The sequence below is a fragment of the Chelon labrosus genome, assembly GCF_963514085.1.
Source record: "Chelon labrosus genome assembly, chromosome: 1".
NCBI classification, from domain to species: Eukaryota; Metazoa; Chordata; class Actinopteri; order Mugiliformes; family Mugilidae; genus Chelon; species Chelon labrosus.
In genome coordinates, this window is record NC_140337.1 from 2,319,146 (window position 1) to 2,346,501 (window position 27,356).

The 27,356-nt window shown below is 40.1% G+C and overlaps 1 protein-coding gene across 3 annotated transcripts in view; it reads right to left on the reverse strand.

Moving 5' to 3' along the window:
* col4a6 (collagen, type IV, alpha 6) overlaps positions 1-27,356 on the reverse strand; it is a 114,119-nt gene that overhangs the window by 22,260 nt on the left and 64,503 nt on the right. For all 3 annotated transcript variants that reach the window (XM_084544849.1, XM_084544848.1, XM_084544847.1), the window contains exons 5-16: positions 8,398-8,532; positions 8,202-8,246; positions 7,882-8,001; positions 7,696-7,758; positions 7,117-7,152; positions 6,902-6,964; positions 6,443-6,478; positions 6,207-6,248; positions 2,975-3,064; positions 564-617; positions 378-440; positions 208-252 (exon numbers count right to left, since the gene is read on the reverse strand). In XM_084544849.1, coding sequence (XP_084400975.1) covers positions 208-252; positions 378-440; positions 564-617; positions 2,975-3,064; positions 6,207-6,248; positions 6,443-6,478; positions 6,902-6,964; positions 7,117-7,152; positions 7,696-7,758; positions 7,882-8,001; positions 8,202-8,246; positions 8,398-8,532 — 792 coding nt within the window. The remainder of the gene's footprint in view (positions 1-207; positions 253-377; positions 441-563; positions 618-2,974; positions 3,065-6,206; positions 6,249-6,442; positions 6,479-6,901; positions 6,965-7,116; positions 7,153-7,695; positions 7,759-7,881; positions 8,002-8,201; positions 8,247-8,397; positions 8,533-27,356) is intronic.

Genomic DNA, 27,356 nt, shown 5'->3' on the forward strand with positions numbered 1-27,356 from the left:
GAATACTGCAGCACGACATGATGCATGAAGTTTACTTACAACAGAGAATCTTTACTCTGCAGGACATTGTTAACTGGTTTTGTAATCTTTTGAATTATTAATATGGTACCCTGCTGTGCCTTTGATTTGGGCCTAAAAGCCAACCCGAAATTCGCATGTTTTCGGGTTGCATTCGCAAGTCTGACTTAAGCATATTCAGCAACCTACCTGTGGTCCTGGAGGCCCAGGAGGTCCGTTAAAGCCTGGAGGACCCTGTTAGGTGAATTCACAGAAGAAGAGGAAAACAAAAGGTGAAAGACAAATTTGAGTGCAGAGGAAAACAGGAAATATTTTGCGGTGATGCTTCTAAATCTGAAAGCACAGGTGAGGAGTCTTACTCTTGCCCCCGGGTATCCAGGAATGCCCTTCTCTCCATATTCACCAGGATAGCCAAAAGGTCCCTATGAAAAAAAAAGCGATAAGACAGGTACAACAAAACACCTCTCGCCGGCTGTCATCAAAGTTAATGATTCAGTGATGTCAGTTTTGCATGTTCATTCAGGATGGACATTATCCCAACTCACAGGTTGTCCAGGAGGTCCAGTGTATCCTCTGACTCCCTTTGGGCCAGGTTCACCCTTAGATAGAAACAGAGAGAGGGACTTTAGAACAGCGTCAGTTTTAACTTATGATCAACATACATTAGCTCAACAGAGAGATCTATCTATAGTTCCCAGTACGTAATCCAGATGTACTGGCTTTCCATTGGTATTATATTATATGATATTATGTTAAAAGATATTGACAGTGAAGTAACTTTAAAGGACAAACAGTTAACAGTGATTAAGGCATTTGTTGAGAAAGTCACATTATTTGTTGCTCTGAGGACTATCCAACTTAGTGCAGAGGTATTTTTTCCTCTGTATCAGTTGAAACCATACACTGTATATAGATGGACAATGGAACAGGTCCTCAAAAACGAAGCCAAAGCAAGTAGGGCTCCCCCTGGTGGCTGACTGCAGTATAAGTCATAAGCTCCACGCCCCCCCCCCCCCCCCCCCCACCCCCCATGTTGGACTTGGGCCAAAATAAGATAAGTTTTATTTTAGTTAGACTATAGAAACAGGATGTGATATCATGAGGACTACAAGTTGCCATGCCAACTGCTCTGTGAAGCCATAAGACCGTGTAAGACCATGTAAGACTGTGAGAGTAGGAAGGAATAAATAAATAAATGAGTACAGTGTATAATCCTTTTCCTTGTAACTGGTGGAGGTAGAGCAGAGCATAGTATTAATTAAATGAAAATGTGAATGAGTCTGAGGGAAGAGTGGGAGGTGTCATTGCCTCTGTTTGGCTCCAGTCTTGGACTGTACTGCTCATACCCTGGCTCCAAACACGCGAGATAGGACTAGCCGTATCCCCAGGAAAGTAGCGTCAGTTTTGCCAGTGCAAGGAAGTGGAGACACATTGTCCATATTTATATACAGTCTATGGTTGCTTCATTGTAGTTTGGCAGCAATAAGTCTGGAGGTTCCTGGAGAGGAAGCAGTCTGTTTCTGGTACGTTCAGTGAAGGTGCTATCTAAAATGGATGTAGTGTTGTACTTCATTAATGGTGCATTAAATTTTATAGGGGTTAGGTTGTGTATCACTGGTGCATGACAGTTATTCGCTTTCTAATTTTGTTCACAGTTTGTATAAGGCAGAGGTAATTACTGTATGTCAGCTGTATGTCAGCTCTCATTCTAGCACTCTAGGAAACAAATAACTATAGATGACCTTCCTTGTCGTCCTTGAAGACACCACCATTTCCTGCTAAAAACTGTGCAACAATATAATGAGTCTATGCAGTACGTTTTACACATATAGCTACATTAAAACCTGGACAAAAGTCCTAAAAAACAGTAAATTTGCAGTAAATAACAACAAAAAAAAAAGAGTTCTAAAACCAGAAGTATGGTCCTGTAACACAACAACATACAATATTGTTGTTTATGAAATGTGACACTTTAAGAATGACTATATTTTCACTGGTATTAAAACCAATTCCCCACAGACAGTGACTGCCAGTTGCTTTTCCCAACAAACCTGCATTCCTTTGTCTCCTTTGGGATAACCCAATAACTCCACAATGCCATTGATCATTGGCTGGCCGTGGTCACCGGGCAAGCCCACGTCGCCCTGGACGCCGTAACCGGGGAAGAGAGAGCGGTATACACTGAACGGCAAGCTTCCAATAAGATCAGGCGGGGAAGGTGGGACAAAGAGGCGGGGAGGGGGGAAGGTTTTTGGGACCTTTTGGAGAAGACAGGAGGGCTGCTGACTGGAGGACGGACTCCAGGTAGACGCGCATGAAGCTGCCGAAAAGGAGGGGGGTTCGGGCTAGGGAGTGTTTGCCGTCCATTTAAAGGTTTATCGTGTCTACATTTTGTATACTTTTGTTGTGTGTTGACAACTGATCGGCATGAGGTGGCCGAAAGCTACAGACATATCATCCAACTTCAGATTTTGACAAATGCAGTGCTTGTTTTGCTGCATCATATTAACATCTAAAATCCCTTTTTGTTTAACCACTGTGTTAAACACAAGTGCTCATAAGACTCCCATCTTCACACTTTTAAGATCCAAAACATGGAAGAGAAAGCATGTCTGCCTCCAGCCTCTATATGTGTAGACCTCCAGTGTGTAAGGATAAAGATGCTGGACTGAAGCCTTTTCATGAATTTGACAGTCAAGATCAGCCTCTGCTCCACCGCTCCCCAAGCCTCCTCCTTCTTCAGCTCCGCTTCTTTTTTTTTTTTTTTTTTTATCGTCAACATGTCCTCCGCTGCACGGCTGTAACGCTTGCTGCAATCACTGCTCCTCTTCCTCTTATAAAACCTTTTTTCATTTTTATTTTTATTTTTGTATGATTAAACCCCACCGCATCAACGTGTGTGTCTTTTTGGGAAATCACTGCAACCTCGTCTCTTTCCCTTCCCTTGCTGTGTTACCTTATCTCCTTTGTAGATAGTGAGAGTTTTTTCGCCACTTAGAGACCCGTCGCCGGGAGTACCACTGGGTCCGGGGAGACCCACGTCGCCCTAAATACACACAACACACTGTTAGCCAATCGGAAGGGGCTGAGGACGGGAAACAGGAAGTGGAAGAAGAGAAGGGGACAAGAGAGAGCAGCAAAGGATGAAAAAGAGGATATGGAGGGAAAAAGATAAATATGCAAAAAGCAGCTATAAAGACTGAAGACTACATAGCCAGAAGTATGTGGGCAAGTCCACAAATGCAGTATTTTCACACTTCATTTCTTACTTTACTGGTTTCCCATCAAATTCGGAATACATTTTAAGATTTGTTTTGCTAAGCAGAGGTTGTCTGACTAGTTTTGGAAAGCTGCAGTATAAGCTAGCAAATAAGAGTTCACATTTAAGCATTGCTGATTTGACTCCTAAAATCTAAGACCCTTTTTGATTTTGCTTCTTGCGGTAACATCAGTGGACACCTCAGACTAATAATTTACTGTCACCTATTTCAACACGTTTACTTTATGGACAAAGAGTCAGCTGGCACACCAGAAATCTCCATTAGTTAGCTCCAACAGTTAGCTTGTGCATAATGCGTCCTGATACACGTATTCTCTGAAATATACTGCATGTGCCTAGGACAGGTGAAGTGCTTTGAGGCATCTGCTTAAAGACATGCAAAATATATGTGTCTGTCCACATATCTGCTAGCAGCTAGCAGATAGACTGCCTGGCCAAAAAAAAAAGTCGCCACCAAAACAAAAACAATGTCACACATTATAATATTTCGTTGGACCACCTTCAGCTTTGGTGACAACAGGTAGTCAGCTGACCTCATTCTTTGGACACATAATGTTGCTGAACCTAGACCTGAGCAACTGCAGCAACCCCAGATCATAGCACTGCCCCCACAGGCTTGTACAGTAGGCACTAGTCATGATGGGTGCATCACTTCTTCTGCCTCTCTTCTTACCCTGATGCCCCCATCACTCTGGAACAGGGTCAATCTGGACTCATCAGACCACATGACCTTCTTCCATTGCTCCAGAGTCCTATCTTTATGCTCCCTAGCTAATTGAAGCCTTTTTTTCTGGTTAGCCTCACTGATTAGTGGTTTTCTTAAGGTGACACATCTGTTCAATCCCTTCGCAGTTCCCTTCACATTGTACGTGTGGAAATGCTCTTACTTTCATTATTAAACATAGTCCTGAGTTCTACCTTTAAGTGATCTCTGATCACGATCAATCAGGAGTTTTTTCTGGCCACATTTCATCCTCGAAGACGATGGTTCCCCACTATCCTTGAATGTTTCTAATAATGTGTTGGACAGTTCTTAACCTAATTTTAGTAGTTTCTACAATCTCTGTGTTTGTTTTCTCTGCTTCATGCATGCCAATGATTTGACCCTTCTCAAACAGACTAACATCTTTTCCACGACCACGGGATGTGTCTTTCAACATGGCTGTTTAAGAAATGAGAAGCTACTCGTTGCATCAGTTGGGGTTAAATAACTTGTTGCCAGCTGAAAGATAATCACCCATGCAGTAATTATCCAAATTGTACCTATTTGCTTAGCTAAATCCAGGTGGTGACTTTTTTTTGACCAGGCAGTGTAGATTGAATGACCATTTCACTTAATAGTTTTTTTCTGGTTTTGCAGAGCTTTCAAATGCATCTCATGGAGTTTAGAAAATGGAGAACTGAAAACCCACTCTCCTGATGAAGACCATGCAGATGGTGTCCAAGAAGAAATAACACAAGGGAGAAAATGGAAATGCAAAGAGAAAATAAATTGGGATAAATAACGCAGTGCAGTAAAAGAAAGAGAAAACAATATGACAGCTTGGGGAAATCTGTCTTGAATTACCCTTGAAAACAGATAAACGTCAATGCTGCACATATGAATACTTAAATGAACTTCTTTGTTATATTTCTCTCTTACAAAGATGTATGTCAGCAGGCTAAAACGGGGGATCCAACTGTTTCCACATTTAGTTTACCCTGCCTTTGTGTGAGTGGGTTTGGTTGAGTATAACATGCATGCAGTGATGACTGTTAGTATCCGTGTGCGACTGATGCAGATGAGATGGGTGGGGGGAGTGAGAAGCAGGCAAATGAACTTCAAATCCCGGATTTTACCACCTGAATGCCCCAAACCAACGTGATCAAGATGGGTAAATAAAGCAACACAGGAAGTAGGAGCGACTGATTCCAGCACCCAGTTACAGCCCGCAGATTGTCCTCCAGAGTGACAGCTCAGATATTTAAAACATTTTCATTTAATCTGATCACTAATTAAAAACCTGCATGGTGCAAGTTGTGGCTGCAGTTTGATGCGTTTCAGTGTTTCAAAAATCTCTGAACTGTCACTCGACGGTAAAGGAAATTAGCGTGTGAAGTCACTGAAGCCACTCACAAACAACATCTGAGTAAAGCTGAGAATTTATTATTAATTTGAAATTCATCCATAAACAATTATAAGTCAGATTTCATTTCCAACGCTGTTTGGACTTCTCAGAGAGTTTGTGTTTGCCTCAGTTGTAGCATTTGAAAGAACAAACCTGACTGAATCAAGCTTGTGTGATCATTTATTTTTTATACAGATATATATATATATATATCATACAGGAAACAATCAGTTGAGTACTCAATCAGGGGGGTGGAGAGAGGAGGATGGAGGAGGAGGATGGAGGGATAGGTGGGGTTAAAAGGGGGGATGGAGAGATGAGTTGGACGGAATAAGCACAGGTTGGAAAGCCACCACCAAAATATCAGCATGCATAGTGAATGTTCAACCAAAGCAAACTGGTTCATGCACACATACCATCATACACACTCATACACATCAGACCCAGCTAGACACCTCTAAGCCTGCTGTGTTTTATTATTAACATGTGCAACATTTGACTTAAAAAGATTTGGGCAGATTTAAATTTTCCCAGAGTCATCTAGAAATAGTCAAACAAACTTAGTTTAGCAGGTAGACTGAAGGAGGTAAAACTGACTAGAAGTACTAGATTTAGTTTTGTTGTCTCTCCTGCTTCAGTTTGAATAATGCACACCTGTAGAGATGAAACTGAACAATAATACACTCTAAATAAAATAATTAGATGGCTTAGATGGAGATAAACTATCTCTAAGCTGTCTCACTCTGCATGTGTGAATTAATCTGTGAGTCTGGGCGAGCCTTTCGGCTAACAAAGCGTACCTTGTCTCCTTTCTCTCCGAGATATCCGTCACTACGGCTCCCCTAAAAACAAATAAGGTTAGCGACATGTTCGCTGGACAAAAGTCACATCCAACATCCAGTGACAATAGCTCAGTAGCTCCCACATGCTGAAAGGAACTTGGCACAGACTCTAAAATATTCTACATTTTCAAAGTAAAAGCCTATTTTATCAGATCAGATCAAACAGAAGTAGCAGGATTTACTGTTGTACTTACCATCGGACCTGGGGGACCGGGAGGACCAGGCGGTCCCTAAAATCAGACGTCAGAATCAGACTCAGATTTACATTCAGCAAGAAATGATATTACATAATAAAGAAAAGAAATAACATCCACAAATGTTTCAAATAAAAAATACAAAGCAGAACTATTATATTAGCTGGACATACAGATAAACATGTGACTTTCAACGTGATTGCTAAAATGTAATGCACTTAATTTGAAAGGATGTGCAGCTAATAATGTTTCTCAATAGTAAAACATACATTTTTGTTCACTTCTTGTTTAGTTAATAACCGATCATAAACTGATAACTGATCACGCTCAAAACATTATAGTCTACTTCTACTACCTACTACTACATTTAATTGCTTTCTCGGGGTGCATTAAAACATCAATAAGCAGTTGCATGTGATGTTAAGACACATGGGGCAGACAGAGACAGTGTTTACATACGGGGCGTCCTTCAGGCCCTATCGGTCCCGGGAATCCGGGTGCACCGCCAGGACCCGTTTTTCCCTGGAGAGATACATTACATCCAGATCAGAACACTCTGCTTTAGTACATTAAAACCACAATCCTGCAACCAAATACACTTTTTGAAGAACATTTTTACAACATTTAATTGTGTTATTTTGTGTTGCTGTGTAGTAAAACAGTAAAACTCTTACAGGAGCACCGGCGGGTCCCGGTATACCTGGTAAACCCTAAAAGAAGGAAGAGGAGATTAAAAAAAAAAAAAAAAAAAAAAAGCACTCAGGAAATACACAACTCTACCAATACGACTCAGTCTTATTAGTGATATAGTGCTTTGAATAACTGGTGCTCGACTCCTCAACACAACACATTACATCTGTACTTTCACTTTAGCACCACCTGCTGGCCAAATGCCATAAAGCTTTGCAGGCTTTGTAGTAAAATATCAAATGAAAAACTATTCTTATAAAAACATACTTTGGACCAAATATGCAATTCATGAGTTTAATTAAAATGGATTTGTAACAAATTTGATTAAAAGTTTTTAAATACGTCCAAGAATCCTTTATTATACAGTAGATCCATCTGATGTAAAGTACTGTAGGGTTAGTCTAGGTTGGGTTTGTCTTACGACAGTTGAGTCCAGTGAAAATGACAGCGAGGAAGGAGTGGCAAAAAAAAGCATGGAGGCAGTGAAAATTTCTTCAAGGAATAGGGCCAGACAAGGAGCTTTGAAAACAAAGAGGAAAAACTAAGTGTATATGAGGCCGTACCGAGATTTCGTTACTTGAGATGTATCGAGGCTCTCCTTTCTGACCCTTTGGCCCGTACGGCCCCTGTTTGAGAAAAAGGAAGCCATCATCAGCATCATCATCTATGCTTCTTCTAAATAATAGGATATCATTTGAAAAAATAAAAATAAAAATAAAACTCCATGAAGGGAAAATAACGGAACTGACAGCAAATCCAGGTAATCCAGGTCCTCCTGTCCCGTAGCCAGGAGCTCCAGGATCCCCTCTGGTTCCATTACAGCCGTCCAGTCCTGGTGGTCCTCTGCTTCCTTGCTGACCACTGTGACCCTGCACAGCGAGGGAAGAAGACTTGTCAAGAATGAGAAAATACAACAACATACATACATATTTTTTTCATAACGTTGGCTGTATTAAGATAGAAAACAAGTTAAAGTTAAATTTCCCTAAAATGTAGCTGAAGATAATTAATTCAAGCATGAATTTAAACTATAAAAAAACGTGCATAGTTGTGTATCTAGTTTACTTACAGGTACTCCATCAGTTCCCTGAAATCCCGGCACTCCCATCGGTCCCTGAATGAGTAAATAGACAATTGTATTAATTTATAATCGGACTAAATACTGACACCTGGTGGCAGAAACATATTAGTAGATGCAGTTGGTAGCTGCAATGATGGTTTGTATCAGCTTGTCAGGAATACAAAATATGATCAATAACACCCACTTTGTCTCCTTTGAAGCCTGACGGTCCTTTCAGTCCAATGCGGCCCTTCTCTCCTTTAGGCCCCGAAGGACCTGGGCTCCCACGTGACCCCTCTGGACCGCTCCGACCAACTTCACCAAGTGGCCCTGGACGACCCTAAGAGAAAAGGGGATGAAAGTTTGAGCCGGAAAAGACTAAAACATGATTCAAATCGGTGTAGCTCCGTCTTTGATTTGCTCGAGTTAGGCTTTATTATGGAGGTCGTTGAATAACGATATGTCCAAAAAAATGAATTTGTAATTTTTAGTTCAGTTGCACAGATTTAATCAAGACTCCGAAGTCTGTTTCATTCAAATAGCTAAAGATCACAAAACTATTGCAGCTTTAATAAGAAAAAAATGGGAAAAACTGTTCATTAAGACTCAAGTTGGTTTATCTTTATATCAGTTATGAATCTCTGTCATGTAGACTGCAAACGTAACATATCTCAGTCTTTCTTGGGGTTTTTCTGCTGTTTGTTTTTTATGTGAAGGCATTATGTCTGTGCACCTGTTATACTCCTATCTAATCCTAATCCCATGAAAACAAGACCAAATAATAAATTCATCCTACAAAACTATCTATCCTTTACACAAAGAACTAAAACAAGTTTAAAAACACTAAAATAAAATAATAGTTTTATAATATAGTGTATATAATATTTATATGTAATAGCAACTTTTTCTGGGGAAAATAACAGAGTTTCTTTTCTACACTTTCTACATGTTGCAGCACTCCTATTTTGAACCCTTTTCAAACAAATTACACGGGCAACCATTTTGTCTTTGTGTAGCAGTACTGACATCGTGTTTTGACAAGAGAAGGGAACAAGCTGGGACGGAAAATCCAGCTGTGTTTTTCCTTTTCTTTTCTTTTCTCTCTCTTTCGCGATCTCTTTCTAAAGGAGGCATGTTAATATGTGATTGCCCCTTGAAATCCCACGTCTTAGGGGCATGCAGTGCTTTATGTGGGCATGTGGTGGCCTGCGTTCTGAGGAGAAACTCTTACACCGTGAATCAATGCTCAGTTTTATAATCACAGCAGTCAAATTAAGATTAAACCAAAAATTCTGACTGCACTGCTCAAGGTCCACCACAAGATGGCAGCACAAAAATAACATGGTTAGATGTTCAAGGTTCAAAACCAGTGAAATCATATTCACACAACACCTTCAACTACTGACAGCCTGCTATTACCTCATATTTTGGGCATTTAGAGAGGACACAGAGGGAGGGAGGAGAAAAGGACAGATGTTTGTGTTCAGGTCAAAGGAAAGTCAGAGGATGTGATTGTAGAGAGTTGGAGAGTTTGTCTGAAATCTGCTTTATTACTGTATTTTTGATTTCCAAACCTAAAATGTCGTCCTATCAAAAAAATTTAATATGAGCTCATTTTTTACATTTCTGTCCCAAGACAAATGCTCTTAAATTCAGAATGAATGATTAAACAGCACAAGGTTTGAAGGTTTGAACAGCTTGAGAATCGCCCGAATGTAGGCACACACAGGCTCATGCATGTGCACAATGGTTGCACACCCTTAATAACACACAAGCTTCATGCATCCTTCTACTATTTCCATGCACACGGGCATGCACACACACAAATACAAAAAAGAAAAGCAAGGCAATTTTCTCCTCTAACACCTGGTCCGATTCTTGTATACAACATAACTGCTCTGCCTGCAGGCACAAAACAATTTCATTCTGAAATAAAAAGGTCAAATACAGTCGCAGATATAAACCCTTTTCTTTTACCCTTCACGGACAACCACCACAGGGAGTTTGTAGCATCATTTAGATAAATACTATCATTCAAACAAAATATACAGCGCTAACTCTCAAATACCTCCTTATGGCTGTCTAAACTTTATCCTATATGAAAAGATACACCTGTCTGGAACATAAGTGATTCAGATGAGTAGATGGATACCACACGTTTTACCCTATATGGAAAACCAAGCCAGTTTAAAGTAGCTGGTAACTTGAAAACAAATATAAAAAATATACTTTTATTATTTAGTATTTTGGAAAATTCAAATTGTTGCTGGGACTTAGATGAGTAGATTGATACCAAACACAGACCTGTACATGAGCTAAAAGTAGCAGCTATTTAACCTAGCTTAGCTTAGCATCTCACAGCCAAGAAATATGCCAGCTCATAAATAGCTGCAAAACTGTTTGATAAAATTATAAAATGAATTGGATTTATTGTAGTCAATGTGCTAGAATATTTCTTTGTTGCATAAAACACGTAGGCCAATAATTTCTGCGAGAAGCTCTTCAATAAAAACTGAAAAAAACATGCAAATAAAACAAGCTAGCAACTTTGGAACTTATTGAAAATACTAATAATAGTTTTAAAATGTATAAAATGCATATTCTTGCAGACTTAGATGATTAGATAGATACAACTCAAGGATTCCATTTTAAGAATCTAAGCTTTAAGATAAGCTGAAATAATTTTGGGATCAATAAAAAAATTTGACTTGAGGTGAAGCCAAAAGAGCATTTTGGTTTTATTTCATTTTCAATATTTTACTCCTACATTTATGTCTGTTGCTACATCTAAAGGGACAATGAACCGACACTGGCCTCCACCACACAGTGAAGGATGTCGCTCTGTTTCCAGCCCTCGTTGCCTCAGGGCAGGCAGCTGTAATGACAGGGCTATGACAGGTAAAGGCAGCCTACTGGAGCTGTCTGGCCCTCAGTTCACACTCACACCTGGTTTCACCCAGAGAAAATATGCAGGGGTTCCCACCGGGAGCCACTTTCTCTCATGCCTCGCCTTTCCCTCTGTCTCATTCTCCATCACTCCTTCTTTTAAGCTTCACTTCCACTCTTGAATGCATTTTTTCTTGTTTTTCTTATGTCCTTGGATTTATCTCTCTATCTCTTAAGTCTGCCTCCCACGTCTTTCTACCCTCCTCTAAAGCCCCAGCCATCTTTAAATATCTTGCTTATCTGTGCTCATGCTCCAGAAAAAGACTCACTTCGTCGGGTCGAGGGGTCATCGTGTCAAATAGCTCAGACATCTTTCTAGTAGTTTTCAGGTCACGGGTCACTTTCAAAGACTCAGCTGGATATTCTGTCTGGCTAGAGTTATGTAAGAGGTTAGAGGTGTTTGTTGAGGTGAAAACCTGATCTGGTTTCCAGGATTAACGTCTGAATGATGCTGAGTTTACCAGCTCCCAAACACGGCCGCATTGATAAAAGTGTTCTTGTGAGACTTGTGAGGCTTTTAAAAACTAAAACCTCCTTTATGGTCATCTGGTTGAAAGATTGAAGAAGATAGGGAGATGTATTTCTCAGGGGTTATTCCCTAACATGGCATGGAATAAAAAACATGCAGGCTACAGAAGAGAAGGAGATCACAGAGAGTGGAGAGTGGAGATAAAAGGAAGGAGATGAAAGGGAACCAAAAATGTGTGTGTGTGTGTGTGTCGGGGGGGGGGGGGGGGGGGCACAGAAAACCAATAAATGCAGACAGTTAAGTTCGACAATGAGGTTCGCTCTGGACCACTAGGTGGCGATATTCCACCCAGGTTGTCAATCTACTTCTGTCTGAAAAGTACGCAACTGCTGACACACAGTAAATTAAAGCCACCACAGCATAATTTCAGTGAGTGCAATACTTTTCATTGCAACAGTTTACATTAAAGACATCATCTTGCAAATATTCATACAAAAATCCATCACATTTCCAACTAGAAGAAAAAGACCTCGAAAACATAACTCTGACGTCAGCTTCCAACCTTGCTATAGGTAACGTGAGGACTACGCAACCATTGACTGTATATAAAGATGGTTACATCTTTAATGAAGTCAAAGAGAGGTCTGAAGCTCAGTGTGGCGTCTCTGGCCGTCGCCATCTTGGCAGTGCCTGACCTAACTCCTGGTTAATTCAAAAAAGGTGAAGGGTAAGTGAACCCAAGGGTAGGTGACCACACAGACAGCTAGCAACCTGTGATGTCAAACTATTAGCCAGTGGCCATGGACTTAATTGATCATAACTCATGGCTTGATATAGTTTGATATAATATAATCCCCTGTCCAGCTGCCTTGAATGAGACCATAACAGTTTTATTTTGTTTTTTCGTACCAGCCTCTCTGTCTGTTTTCATGCCAGCCTGTTGGGTCTCTGCCTGGCTCCTCCAGACCTTCCATCCTCATCACCTTCCAGCAGACTGGTCAGTTTGTAGGCCCAAATCCCCTCCAGCACAAAGGGTACAATGGAGTCTATTCTGGCCCGCTAAGCTCTCTGGACGTACTGCTCCCATCGGGCCTACCTCACTTCCTGATAGAGGAGAGTGCTTGGACAGACAGATTCTAGCCAGCCATACATGTGAAAACCAGTTTGTGTGTTGGGTGTTCATGAACATGCACGCATGCAAACACAAACCCACACCCTCGGGCCATCCGAGGGTTTTATTAGGACACATTGTTCTGAGGGCCGGGTGTTCTCGGGGGGAAGATTTTAGCTGTCACACCGCATGCTCACTTGAGGTCGATGATGGGTGCGACATGGAGGGACCGCATGGCAGACCATGGGTCTTTGGGTGCAAGTTTAATCAACAGGGCAGTTTGATAACCCAATTAGAGAGCGTGTCAAATGCAAGCATGAATCAGCAGAACCTCAAACAGCCTCAGCTAAAAGGCAGAGCTACAAAATGTGTTCAAAGAAAAGAGTTTTCTTTCCATGTTTCCAAGTGTAGTGTTAATAAATGTTAATAAATTTAAGATGGACCACACGTTTTCTTTACTGGAGAGCGATTTGGTCAGACGCCCTTCCCCAAGATTCTGCAACATTTCTGGGAATTCACAGTGTTAGCTTTCATTTCTGGTAATCACATTAAAAGATGCGTGTACATTTATTCCACAGACTTTCAATTCCTTATCGTTTTTTCACTGTAGTCAAGTGATTTTTCGAAAAACTGACCCATCTAACCTTTTCAAACAACTTACTCATACTAACAACTACTTCTTACTCATTCCCGTTTATATAAACTCTAGACAAATGTTGATGTGTTGCTGTTGCCCTGCCCTTCCTCATATTGCTTTTGGAGCCAGCCTCTAGTGGCTATTTGAGGAATTGCAGTATTTGTTACTTTCGCATGTTGGGGTTCAGCCCCGGAGGTTAATAATTGATGTCACCATCTAAGAAAGTATACGGCAGATTAATCAGTTTAAGAAAATAACTATTAGATGTAGCCTCGATTGTCTCACTGTAGGCTGAAACCCATAAAGATGCACCATTACCCAATTTTTGTATTATCGTACTTTTGCCTCAAAACTTTTAATGGGCTTCCCATTTATTTCAAATAAATACGATTAATTAATGCTGTATACTTTCTTGGATGGTGACATCAAGCTGAAACCTGTGCGAAAGTGACAAAAACTGCAATTCCTCAAATGACCACTAGAGGCTGGCTCCAAAAGCAAGATTTTTAAAGCCTCTCAGTATGTATTGATTATTTAAATGTTAAAATGTCCAGCTTTACAGCAGAAATAAACATGTTTGTAGTCAGCTCCTCTCATGTGCCACCTCTCAGAAGTCCGAGCTTCAAAACTGCTTCAAGACTGAGCTTCAAAACCTCTCTTCAGGAATCCTATAGGTGATGGCAAGGAGGTTTGTCCTTCTTTTTATAGAGTGAACAGTGACATGCTATAATAACATTATCAGGTCATTGCACTTAATTAATTTATTTTTTTTAAGATCAGCATTCACAGGTCTCACACTACTGGTGAATTAGCTCTTGTTGTCAAGATGATTGGCAGCTGGAGTCCAACATCAAGGTTTTAAGGAATCCTATAGGTGTTGTCACAGAGGGATAATCATTTCTCCACTGATTCTGGACAACAGATCAATCGGCTTTCTGATATTCCCCCACCAAACTGCACTGGTTTCTTTCCTTTCTCCCACAGACTGGATGTTTTTCCTGGCTTCATTAGCCATCTGACGGATTCCCACCCCTCCTCTGTACCTCTGACTCATCTGGTTGTTGTGATGGCTGCCATTAAACAAACAACCTGTTCTCTCTTTTCATCCAGGTGCTTTCCCCTCCAGTAAAAACCACATTAGTGGTCAGCGGGCCACGCTGTCCCACGGTGATGATGTCATAAATTTGTGGTGTTTTCTCAGCTGTCAGACAGCGAGGGAGCGGCACTACAAGGAGGACACACAAGGTTTACATTAAACCATAATACTTCAGATTTTTGTTTGTTATTCGTCTTCTTATTTGCATTCCACAAACCCGAATACGCACAAACTCTATCAACTACAACTTATTTTTCCGAAAAGGCACACGGGATGAGCTGTTAAGGAAGCTAGAAATATAATTCACGGTAGTTTTCCCCCTGGTCTTGGTAAATGGTGTAACCTGGCTAAAGAAATGCTATAGTCCCATGTGTCCACCCTAAAAATTAGCCTGAGGTAATGACAACTGCAAACAGCAGATGTAATTGGCATGTACGGCTCTTTAAAACCTTTAAGACCTCTAAAACCAGCGTACAGATGTGACTGCTGAAGTAATGTGGATAGAGATGTTTGGTGAGGGCTCAAAACTCCATTACTGCACTCGGTTATGAGTTAGGAGTACAAGAGACTTCACTGAAGAAAAGGGAGGAATTTAAATGTTATCAGTGTCTCCACTCGTCTGCTGCCGGGAGTAGGAAGCAGATAAAAGTGGTTCTTTGTTGAGGAAACTTTTTTTTTACACACTTTTCTTAAGATAGCATCTATATTTTGAGCTTCACGCTACATGCTACAGTGTGTTTTGGGGAGGAACCCTCAAGGTGGAGTCTTGGAATCAGGTAAAGAATTTTAAAAAGCAGTGGAAGAGATAGAGAGTGCTGAAAGAAAGCAGAAAGATAGGCATAGGGGTGACCAGTCATGATTGATACCATCCATCTGTTTTTGATGAAAATTTGAGTCACTCGAAAATAATAATTATTAATAATTGTAATGCAATGTAAAAATTAACGCAAATTCCTTGTGTTTCTTTCTTTTTTCTTTTTTTTTTAATTTTGTTATTATGACCTTGTTGTAAACCGTAGTTTGGGACAGCAGAAGTGACCAGAATTTGGAGTCATAGCAAATAATTTTAACCCGTGGAGGGCACCAAAACGCCCTTTAGTGTCAAAATGGCCAAAAGCCCCGAAAGAAGCATAAGAAGGAACCAAAAAAAAAAAAAAAAACCCTAGCTGAAATGGATAAAAACAAGAATCGACAAGTTCAGCTTCAATTTCCTGCAAAGTTATTTGCATTAAATGTCAATCGGACCTTGGTTATGAACTGAGCAGGGAGCTTTCTGAGTAGCTAAGATGTTGATATGAGGAACGGAAACTTGAAAATACATTAAAAGTACATTAAAATCTTTTGAAAAAAAAAGGGAGAACAATTTGTGTTAACTACGCGATTAATCGCAATCACATATTTTAATCTATTGACAGCCCTTATAAACTGGCCCTCCAATAGCTATAAAACTAGCCAGAAAATATGTGTCAATTTAGACTTCTTCTTTTTCTTCTTGGTAACCTTACACCATCTGCAGGTTTGTTCAGAGAGGACCCAAAGCCAACTGTTGCTGCATGGTTTTCACATGTATTTGGATAACTGGTGCAGTCTGTAGCAGTCCAGAAAATCAATGATAGTTCCTTATTATTGTGTATTTCCTAATGTGAATGTTTGGAGTTGGTGTGCTAACTGTGCAAAGTTATGTGCTAATACCAGTGGAAGAAGAAGGGGGACCAGTGGGATTAAACAAAAAGCACACGTCAAACAGTAGAAACCAGGATGGGAAACGTGAATGAGATACAGCTTTTCTTCACATGTGCCATGATTAATTATGTTATATTATGTTATGTTTCTACTGCATGTTGTTGCATTTATTTTTTAACAATAAAACACTTTCCACCAACTGTAGAATGTATTCATTACCAGTGAAGAGTTTCTTTTGTGCAAACTGAAAATGTTCACAAAAACTGGTGGACAGATAATATTTTAGGTCATTTTCTAGTCAATGTTCGTGAAATAAATTCTCGCATTTGTGTATTTATGTCCACTTGCATATTATTTATTGATTTTATATGCAGTCACTGTACATGCGGAATGACGCTCACATTGAGTTTGAACTCAGTTTAAGTATTTCAGTATTTTGTTCTGTGAGAATCAGAACTGAACAGCTGTCAAAATTCCAAACAGCGTTTAAGTTTGTTGACAGCTTAGAGAGTCAAGAATGTGAGCAATGACAAACAAAAAATAGCAAATTAATATTTCAGATGATGTAACCTCCTTTTCTTTCAGCGTCACCTCTCTCTCTTCATATCTGTATGACAAATATCTGTGTGAAGACGAGCTCCACTCAGCTGTGTTTAGTCAGGTCAGGACTGAGACTCCTGCAGAGTTTGTTAATACCCCGCTAATGTGCATATTTTCTGTATCAGTGTGTGCATGCATGATACTCCTCTCCTTTAGTCATTTCCCCTCTGCTCCTTCAAAACAAGAGCCCCAAGATTGAGACCATAAAAGGGGCCCCTGCACTCCCACATGATACCATCTGACGCCCACCCAAACTGCAGATGAAGAGACTGTGACGCCTTTCTGTGTTCACTTTTGACTAAGGTATTTAGGATTAACACATACGGCAACACACACATGTGCAAATGTAATTGCACTTCCTGAAGTATTTTAAAAGCGATGAGCATGTACATGTTTAACAGTGTCTCACTGGGTTTAAACTCCAGTAACAAGGAGGGCCGGGCTCTTCTGCTGAAAAGATAAAATGTCATAAATTATGGTCTGGAACTGTGTTAACTGTGTGTGTTTATGAGGACGTGCAACAAACAACAGTGGCTTCATCATCATTGCTTGAAATCACAAGAGCCTATAAATCAGTAATAATCGGTTTTGTACATTCCTACGTGAGTGTGTGTGTGTGTGTGTGTGTCTGTGTTAGATCACCCAGGTGTCTAATACTTGCTCTGTGCAGACAAGGCAGCAGTGAGGATCAACTAGAGAGACCCTGCGTGTAGTATTTTAATTTTTTCAGTATTTCTGCTGTAATTAGGGTTGTCAATCGATTAAAACGACTAATCACATGATTGTTGGTAGTTAGTGCACGATTAATCGCAAATTAATTGGACATTTCTATCTGTTCTAATGGCACCTTCAAGTTTTTAATACTCTCATCAACATATATGCTTGCTTGATGTAAATGAGTGTTGTTATTAAGACAAATACTGTCCAGAATATTATCCAGAGTAACCTCAAAGGTACTTCAAACTCAAAAATGATAGCCTGCTGTAGCCTGACTCGATCAGAATATGAAGAAAATGAAGGCACGGCCGTCTTAGCCTGAAATGTCATCCAGGTCTTCCATCCTTATATACAGTCAATGATGCAGACCCTGATGACACCACCTTTGATAAAATGTATAATCTAGTTGTAGATCTAGAGTGCTATATTTGCACATCAGTCCCTATCTCCAGCTCCTCTCGTTTCTTTACTGTAGACTCTCTACAAATGTCCACTTTCTAGCTACTTCTGGAACTTTCTACCCTATGACGTCTCGATGACAAGCTGCTGAGGAAGGCAATTTCCAAAGTCCAAACTAAACTTAAAGCTACGTTAAAACACACGGAGAAAAAAAATAACCTTTTTGCATTTAAACAATATCTGATATGCATTTACTGGGGAGCTGAAATGATCTGATTTAGACAAAAACTATATGAAGTAGATTCAAAACTCTAATATGAGTACCTGAAGTGGCCATGTGAGGGCAGTAGAGTGCACTAAAAGCTGAGAACAGAAGATTAAGCGCATGGATCGGATTCACATGGTCACCATCAAATTTGAGTTTCTTTCTTTGCTTTTTTAAATTTACTTTAAGTACTTTAAGTTTACTATTAAGTATTTATTTATTTATTTTTTTACATCAATGCACCAAACATGCCCCAAAACATGTGGAAGAAGATGAGAGCGATGACGGAGGAGAAACATAAGAAAGGGTTGAGGAAAGGATCTTGGAAAGTAACCTCGAATGTATTTAACCCACACAGACACTTGGCCCTGTCTGTCTCCGAGTCTGTGATCCTGGCGCCCCTGACCTTCTGGTCTAGCCTTTGTGTTGCCTGTGACCTTTGACCTTTCATAGACTAAATGCAGTGTCAAGTTTGTGTGTGTGTGAGTAAAGTTCAAAGCTATCATTTCTACTCAAACTGAAAGACGGGATGAGATGGGTCTGTGTTTGTCGAGACATTTTGGACAATGGGAGGCAAAATGGCTTCTGTAGCACTATTTCACCAGTGTGTGATCTTTATTAACTTGTGGGGGCAAAGAGGCTAACTTGTTTGAGGCCCCGCAACTCGTTGAGGGCTAAGACATGATAAAACTTAGTTTTAGTGTAAAGGTTACAATTAGGTTAGGGTTAGGATTTAGTCAAGGGGCTGGAAATGCATAATGGAAATGTAAGGTCCTCACAAACATAGAAACGCAAATTCGTGTGTGCGTGTGTGTGAGTGTCAAGATGAAGCCTAAACAAAGACCACCACCATTTTAAAACTGCATCAAAAGGAGGGATATCCTGATAAAATGCCATACAGGGGCCCCCAAGTGTGTGTGTGTGTGTATGTATATAGGAGAATGTTTGGATGACAGGCCCCTGCTGATAAGATCGTCCTGTACATTAGTCTGGTCTCGAGGTACATCGCTATACATCACTACGCATGTAGCAGCAAAACCCAGGCATGCTTAACAATCACAGCATATTAGAAAAACCCATGGAGAGATAAAGAGAATAATAAAAAAGATAGATGGAGAAAGAGAGAGGTTGGATATATGCTGAAAGATAAGAAAACACAGAAGACACAGATCAAAGTCAACCGTCATGCTTGTCTAAGGGTCATTCTGCTGCCAGAACTGATTATATGTGTGAAATCTGAGCCTCTCTCGCTCCCTCTCTCTCTCTCTGTGTGTGAACCGACTTGTAGTCGACACTTAGTGGATGTTCCAGGCATTGGGTTGCTCTGGCATATTTCTCGACACATGAAGATATGGAGCTACCTCTCCTTCCTTTCACTGCTTTTCATTAGCCTGCTATCATTTTGAATTTGGTGGTAGGAATCAAAGTCAACCACCATCCAAAGACATGCTCATTAGGTTAATCGGTGATTCTGATTGGCTGTAGGTGTGAGTGTGAGTGTGAATGGTTGTCTGTCTCTCCGTGTTAGAGAGATAGACTAGAGACCTGAACAGCGTGTACCTTGCCTTTTGCCCAAATACAGCTGAGATAGGCTCCAGCAGACCCCGCAACCCTTCACAGGATTAAGCGGTTACAGAAGATGGAATGAATGAATGAATCAAAGTCATGGCTGGTGTTTCCTTCAGGTAAATGTTTTGGAGGAACTTTTTTTCATATGTCAATCTACTGTATCACAGTTGTTGAGTCAATCGCGTCACCTCAAAGTTCCAATTAGCCCAAAGTCGTACCCACTCACTTTTCAGGTTTTCTTCGCTGTGCTCCTTAACTTTTATTGAAATGTTCTTATTTGTATCTTTCTTTCTTCCGCCCTCTTCTCATTTTTTTTTATATAATTGGAGATGAAAAACATCAAACCATCCATCCTTTAACCCCTATGACAGCATCTCTCTTTGGAAGTAAACGAGAAAGAAACTCTCCATCTGTCTGTTTTGTCCCTTCTATGTTTCTTTCTTTTCCTTCAGGATTACCACGAACAATTTGGTCAATGTCTTCTTATCTTCCTCTACTACTTTTGACATAAAAGGAACGCTGCCAACCTCTCTCTTTCTCTCTCTCTCTCTCTCTCTCTCTGCAACTGTTTCTCCTCTACCTGCTCCAGGATTAAAGTAAAGGAATTCAGGGATGGAGAGACGCAGTCTTTCAACGAGAGGCCCCGCCGAGGGGATTCATCCCGTGTTTCTTATGTTCCCATCCCACCGGGACACGCACCCACTATCACTTTACCTTCATCTTATTTTGGAAAAGGGAGGACGGTCTCTTTTGCTCTCCATTCATCCTTTATTCTTTCATCTCTTTTGTTGTCTGGGCGCACGTGAGAAAGAAGTGCATGTGCCGTTTTGCTCTTTTGGCGTCTTTTGTGGATCGGTCACAACTAACTTTGACTTACAGTTCAGTCATCATATGGACTCAGGGAACAAACTGCTCCTGTCACATAATAAGGAATGTGATGATTTTTACAGACTTAAAGCTACTTAAAGCAACACTAACGGGGAAAAGTAAATGTTAAGGGTTGAAAAACAACAACAATAAGGAGGTTTAAAATCTTAATCCCACATTCTAATCTTTAACATTGCATTTCATGCTGGAATAAGCAGGAACTCTATACTTTAGGATTGTTCCTTGCAGTATAAGTTGGACAGAGTGAACCGGGCTAATTTTACATGCATGAAGATTAGCATAAAGACAAACATTTAGCTTCTGAAAACTGTCTGAAGGAAAAAAGAGTGACAAATATCATGTTGATGAGATTCAAGGTACTAAAAATTGGGAGCAAGCAGCAACATCTCTGCTTTCGCATGCACTGTGCATAAAGAGCTTGAACAGCTTGAAGAGCTTTTCGAAGCTTAGTGCGGTGTCTCTGGCCGCCACCATCTAAGGCTCCAGGCTAATCCAAAAATGGGAAAATGAGCTCACATATTCATATAACAACATGTGAGCATTACACAACCCCTGGTGGTGTATAAAGATGGACAAACTCTCCATGATGTCTCCCACGGGTTTTCTGAAAAGCGGTTTTGGAGCTCAGTGAGATGTCTCTGATCGTCGGCATCTTGGCAGGGCCTGACTCCACTTAATTTAAGAGGTGGACCGTGATTGATGCTGAGACAGACAGCTACTAACTGTCTGTGACTTGCTCCACTTGTCACTCAAAGCAAGTCGCTCAAACAAGCTGAAACAAGGGCAACTAAACTTGTAGGGTTTCATGCATGGGTTTAGCTACTTGGTTGAATGGCAAAAAACAAGCTGCTAATGCAGTGAAAGAGCTACTAACTCTTACATTATCATGTGTTTTCTTGCCAGAGTTATTGCAGGGAACATTTTCACTTCATATTTATTTGGGATGACATGCCAATGCTGGCCTCAACAATGTTCCAGTTAAGCCAAAAACCTCTAGGTATGATGGCATGGTAGTTGACAAATATGAGAAACAACATCTGTGGGGGTCAAGCAGAAGGCATAACGGCAACAAGCTACAATTCTTTTTCTATGGAAGCCAGCGGTATGAGGCAACAATGCCGCCATCTTGGCAGTGCCTGTTTCCGATAGAGTGCCTAACCTCTGGCTAATTCAAAGAAAGGACACTGAGGTAGAGCATTAGTGAAGCTGAGGCAGACAGCTAGCAACTTGTAACTTTCCCAACCTAAACTGTTCATACATTTAAGCCTTGATCTAATTTAAACAGGTGACATGAAACTTTAGCCGGTTTTAGTTGCTCCAGTGACACTGTAACGTGCCAACCAATCATTTGCGTTAACTTCACCTGTCCTCCTGTTGAACATACGCAATCAACGTCTTTCGTTCCAACGCCCCCCAACCCAAGCGCTTGAGTGATACTCCAAAAGTGACAAAGCTGACCGAGTTTTAACTTACACTGACACTTAACGGCATCTTAACTCTGGAGAGCCTTGTTTACAGCTTGACTGCTCTTTGAGTTAACTACTTGCTCACAAAGCTAATTAACGTGTTGAAAATGTACCACATACAACATAATCTTAGGACCACTCACTCCAGCGTGACACAGAAAATGTTGAGCTGTGCCCCGCCGGCGGCTTCCCTCTCGTCTCTGTTTCTAATCGACACAGATGGAGGTCTAGCAAAATTAAATAAAGCACACACTTCCTGACCCCTCGGCAACTTGAAAAGATCCAGTGTGTTGACCTGACCACTGCTTGAACACAGTCGCACACACACAGCATCCCGTTATCCCTTACACCGCTCTCTGACCCTTGAGGTTCACCCAGTGGGAGCGGATGTTATTGGACTTAATAGGTCCAATATGACAGATATATTGAAGCCAGAGGAAAACCTTTACACACACGTAATCACAAGCCCTAAAACACTTCTCTGCTGCATTTTCTTAAAGTCTCAGCCCTTTAAGTCTAAGCAAATTTGAAGCCCTTTGGCTATTAATAATGAAAACCAACTAAAACAAACAATGTCTAACTTATAGTCTTACTCAGACATCTATGGACGTATCCGACACAGTTTAACACCACTTGAGCCTTTTTTATGCACACCATAAAATACTACAGTGTTTTTGTGGCACATTTATTGGCTGGATCATTTTCAATTCATGGTTATTTGCATGCAGGCTCTGGCTTCTACAGCATTCCAAAAAATGCTGCCCTCAAGAAATGTTGGCATAGCGGTTGGCAAACATGAGCCGACACATCTGCAGAGGGCAAACAGAAGGTTTAAGAAAGGAACAATCACAAAAATATTTTTAATTTATTTTTTCATGTTCATGAGCACTCCTGCAAGGACTTTTCTCCAGCTCGAGGTTTGTTTGCAAAGATTAGACATTTGTCTCCTTCTGCGCCATGCGATTCATTCAGTGACGGGAGCTCTTCGCAAGTTTGGCAACGGAAACTTTTCATTTTATTCCCTTTAGTTAATAAACTGTGTTTCTGGTTGTTTAAGCGAATCGTTTTGGAAAATGTTCTGTTTTGAAACAAGCAAAAGAAAAAAACCCAAACTTCTACCCGCCAAAAATGCGTCCAGATCGAAATCTCTCTATTTATATATCATCTAAATAACAGCAACTTTCTGTAGCTTAAAACAAAAATAAAATAAAAAAGCTAATCTGTGCAAGTTCGCACATTTTAATCCTGTTTCTCATCTTAATGGCTCTAGCTTCGCATAAATCATCAGGAGTTGTTGTCAAGTTGTCAAAAGTTCACTCGCAGGTTTCAGCAGATGTTCTCCAGAATCACAAGAGGCTTTGTTTATTGTCACACTTTATTTCATTACATGGGTTGTTGATTTTTTTATTTATTTTTTTTTGGTAAAAGGTGCCAGATTCAAATACAAACACAGCTCCTGCGTGATAACACACTTCACGTCCAATGAACACTATCGGAACAACATAATGGACTGATTGTGCCCGGCCCATGGCAAAATAATTGAGAATATCTGACTGACAAAAGAACACTGCAGTTGTTTTTAAGTAGGGTTGGTACAAATAGTTGAAGAGATGCCATTAAAGGCGTCTAAAAACATGCCCTAACCCTAACATGCAAAATAAACAGGATTTGTTTTGTTCTTTTTAGATTTTCAACTCTTTTAATAATCTAGCTATTAACGTCTTTTCACTCACTTAGATATTTTTTTTTTGACATCTGAAGACTTGCTCGATGCTTTTAAAATCCATAATGGACCATAATGTGGTACAAAATGCAATTCATGAAAGTATGATGTAAAAACCTTCGAGTTCGTTTTGAGTGCATAACAACCTAAAGTAGATCTGTCAAAGTATTGCTTTTAAAATACATAAAAAACTTTTGCATATTCATTGAGAAGAGGGAAAAGTTATTTTGCATTAAGCTATATCTTCTTCTCAACTTTAAAATCCAGCTTCTCAAATATTTACAGCCTTTTCTTTTAATTGCATTAAAATGTTTAATTGCAATGGACAAAATGTGAAATATGCAAGAGACGCACAAACAGTTTGCTATCAAATTACGAGTTAAATATTGAATCTGTATTCTATAACTGATGGATTATTAACTAGCTTTTTTAATGATATTACTGCCTATCAAAGTGTTTCCCATTGTCCTACAAATGGTTGTTTCTCAGTTAATTCTCTCATTTTAAAGCAAATCTGACACAAGGTTTTTGGTTTTCACACAATGTCATTGAGAGAATCGGTCCTGAGCCGTGCCTAAACTACTTTCCACCTGTGAACTTTAACAGCAGTTAACAGCTACGATCGAGAGCGAACCTCACCCCGCCAAAAGCTTCGTCTACAAAAGTAAAACTGAAATGAGACAAATAAGCACCTTAACACTCCGGCACACTCCCGACAATAGCAGTTTAAGAAGGTAATACGGCTGTGGCTGTGTTATTTGGGACGCCTGAACAGAGGTAGGGGCTATTACCTGAGCCGTGTGATTTATCTAGAGGTACCTGGGTGTAATGCGGCGCTTGTCACCATGTCATTTACCCAAAGTGGCGTACAGTAGTCAGGCAGTAAGTGCATGCTTCTGTGTCAGACAGTAATTGTTGTTTGGATACAGGCTGAAAGAGACCGAGCTACTGAGTGAAGCTAACAGTTAGTCTGGTTTTAGTCACAAGGGAACACACGCAGAGGTCTCGACAGGGTTCTATTTTTTCAAACGAGCTAAAACTATCTAAAAGTAATTAAAACATTATATGGTCCATCATTATGGAGTTATAGAGTCATTGTAAGGTAAACTACTCTGCATTCTCAAAATGGACATCTCACAGGCCACATTTTTTGGGAGCAAGAGGTAAATAGTTTAAAAACATAACATTCATAATGAATCTAAGTGGTATTTGATATGTTTTAGTTAGAACAGGGTTTTAGCTAACCTTCAGACCAGTTTTACTCATTTGCAGCATACTTTCTGATGATGTCCCCTGTGGTGGACATTGGGACTCACTTTGTCTGTTTTTATTTAAAATTCGTGGCATCACAGGTGACAGTAATGGGACAGAAGAAGAAAGAGCTTTACTCAAAATTGCAAATGGAATCTGAAAATTGACTGATTTGAAGGTACAGCTTTAACATCAGTCGGCATCTTTGCCTTGCATTCTGCATGAATCCTTGCACTGAATAAATTATAAGGCTGATGACAGTCCAGTTAAGGGACTAGGTAAGGTGCCCTCTGTGGACATTTTCAAGTGCTGTTTTCTCATTCTGATCATTGATCGTTCAAGATACCGTCATAAAAGGTAAACAACGTTCCAGTTAACGATATTTCAGTTACAAGCTGTAATTAACTTTGTTATTGTGTTAGCTGTTAGCAGATCAGAGAAGAAAACAAAGTATTTGAAACCCGTCGTCCATTATAAGGGACATTCTATAAATACCTAATATAAATAAAATCATTGTAAGATGATATTTACGCCCAATAGACCTGGTTTATGCTAACTTTAATTGGGTCAGATGTTTTATTTTGAGCTTTTATTATTTATTGTATAATCCCTCGAAAACACATACAGATCAGCCATAACATTATGACTGACAGGTTTCACTACACTGTAAAACATTACAGCCCCATTAAACTATGAGAAGGTTTTTATTCTCTTTAACTCCAATAGTCATGACAAGTTTTTGGTATTGAACTAAATTTAATAAGTTCAAAGTAATCCATTGTCTTGGCTTCTTGTGAGTTTTGGTTGTGTGGTCAATGTTAATTTAACTCGTGTCTTTAAGTTTTGAGTTAAGAAAAGCAATGGGGAAGAGGAGGGGTGATATGACATGAATAATTAGTACTTAGACAGAACTATTACTAGAAAGTGAGGATACCTTTGAAACAAGGCTCCACAAGTAGGATTAAACCACGGTATTACAACATCAATAAAAGTATTGGCACCACAAGTGTATTCCAGTAATACATTCCAAAGTGGCTATGTCCTCCTCTCTAAACAGCCTAAATGAAATAAACAAATAAACAAATTCCTGACTTGAAATGTATTACAGGGCAGTCAAATAAATAATACTGATGATCTCACTGTAATGGTGCACCCATGAATGGGTGGGATATATATGAAAGCAATTGAATATTTTGTCCAAAGAGTTGATGTTTGAAGCAGGAAAAATTGACAAATCAAAGAGCGACTTTGATTAAGGACGAATGCTGATTGCTAGACGACTTGGTCAGAGCATCTCTAGAACTGCAACTCTTGTGGGGTGTCCCAGTTCCGCAGCGGTCAGTATCTATCAAAAGTGGTCCAAGGAAGGGTAAGAGGTGAACTGGTGACAGGAAAAATAGGGATATAAAGACTGGCCGAGGTCGATGTGTTGCTAATCTGGGGAACACGTGGCACGAAGATGCAAGCCGTTGCCATGGTGGGCAATCTTGGTCAACAACAGCGTTTACGAGGTGGTACGTTTTAAAGTATAATCCACATAAGTGCCAGGACCCAGGTTTTCCAGAAGAACATAACACTGTAACGAGACTGTCAGTATTACACACTTTACAGGTTGGCAGTTTTAATGTTGTGGCTGATCGGTTTAAATTGTTGTCGCCAAGCCATCTATGCTGGATTTAAAGTTTAACTGATATTTTGCAAAGGCTCAAACTTTCGGCCTAAACCTGCACCTGTTCCCTGTTTAAATCAGTTCTGTCTCACTTTCAGAAGCATTTACCTTAGGTCAGCATTTTTATTTTATTACCTGCAGGCTGTGGAATTCCACCACTGCATGAAACGTGAAACTTTTATTATCTGTCTAACATAAAGAGCAGCTCCTCTATATTTACAACCTTCACCCCTCTGACCTGATGCAGGCTCATTTCTAGAGGCTCGTCAATGTATGGGAATTCATGTGTCAGTCTGCAGGTTTATATTGGCATTTAAACACGTACAAATCTCTCAACGCAACTGTCACTATAAGTATCAGCTATAAATCTGAAGAATTAGTTTGTGCATTAAAAGTGCAAACAGCTGACAAGTGAAAGGCATGAGTACATACAGCTTCTGTGTATCTGAGCGCATTTAATGCTCCAGTGACCTGCACCCACTCATCAATAAATGGATCGCCTTGCCTCCTGCCAGTGTTTTGTTTTGGAAATTATTGCGAGCAGATGACGGTTCTCGTTAATTTTAATGGTAGCAATGACAAGAAAATGAGTTCGCCGCCCCGGGGGCCAGGTTTGTGTTTATCTGTCTGATCACTCGCCTGGGGAAATCACAATACAGTCTGCAGATAAGGACT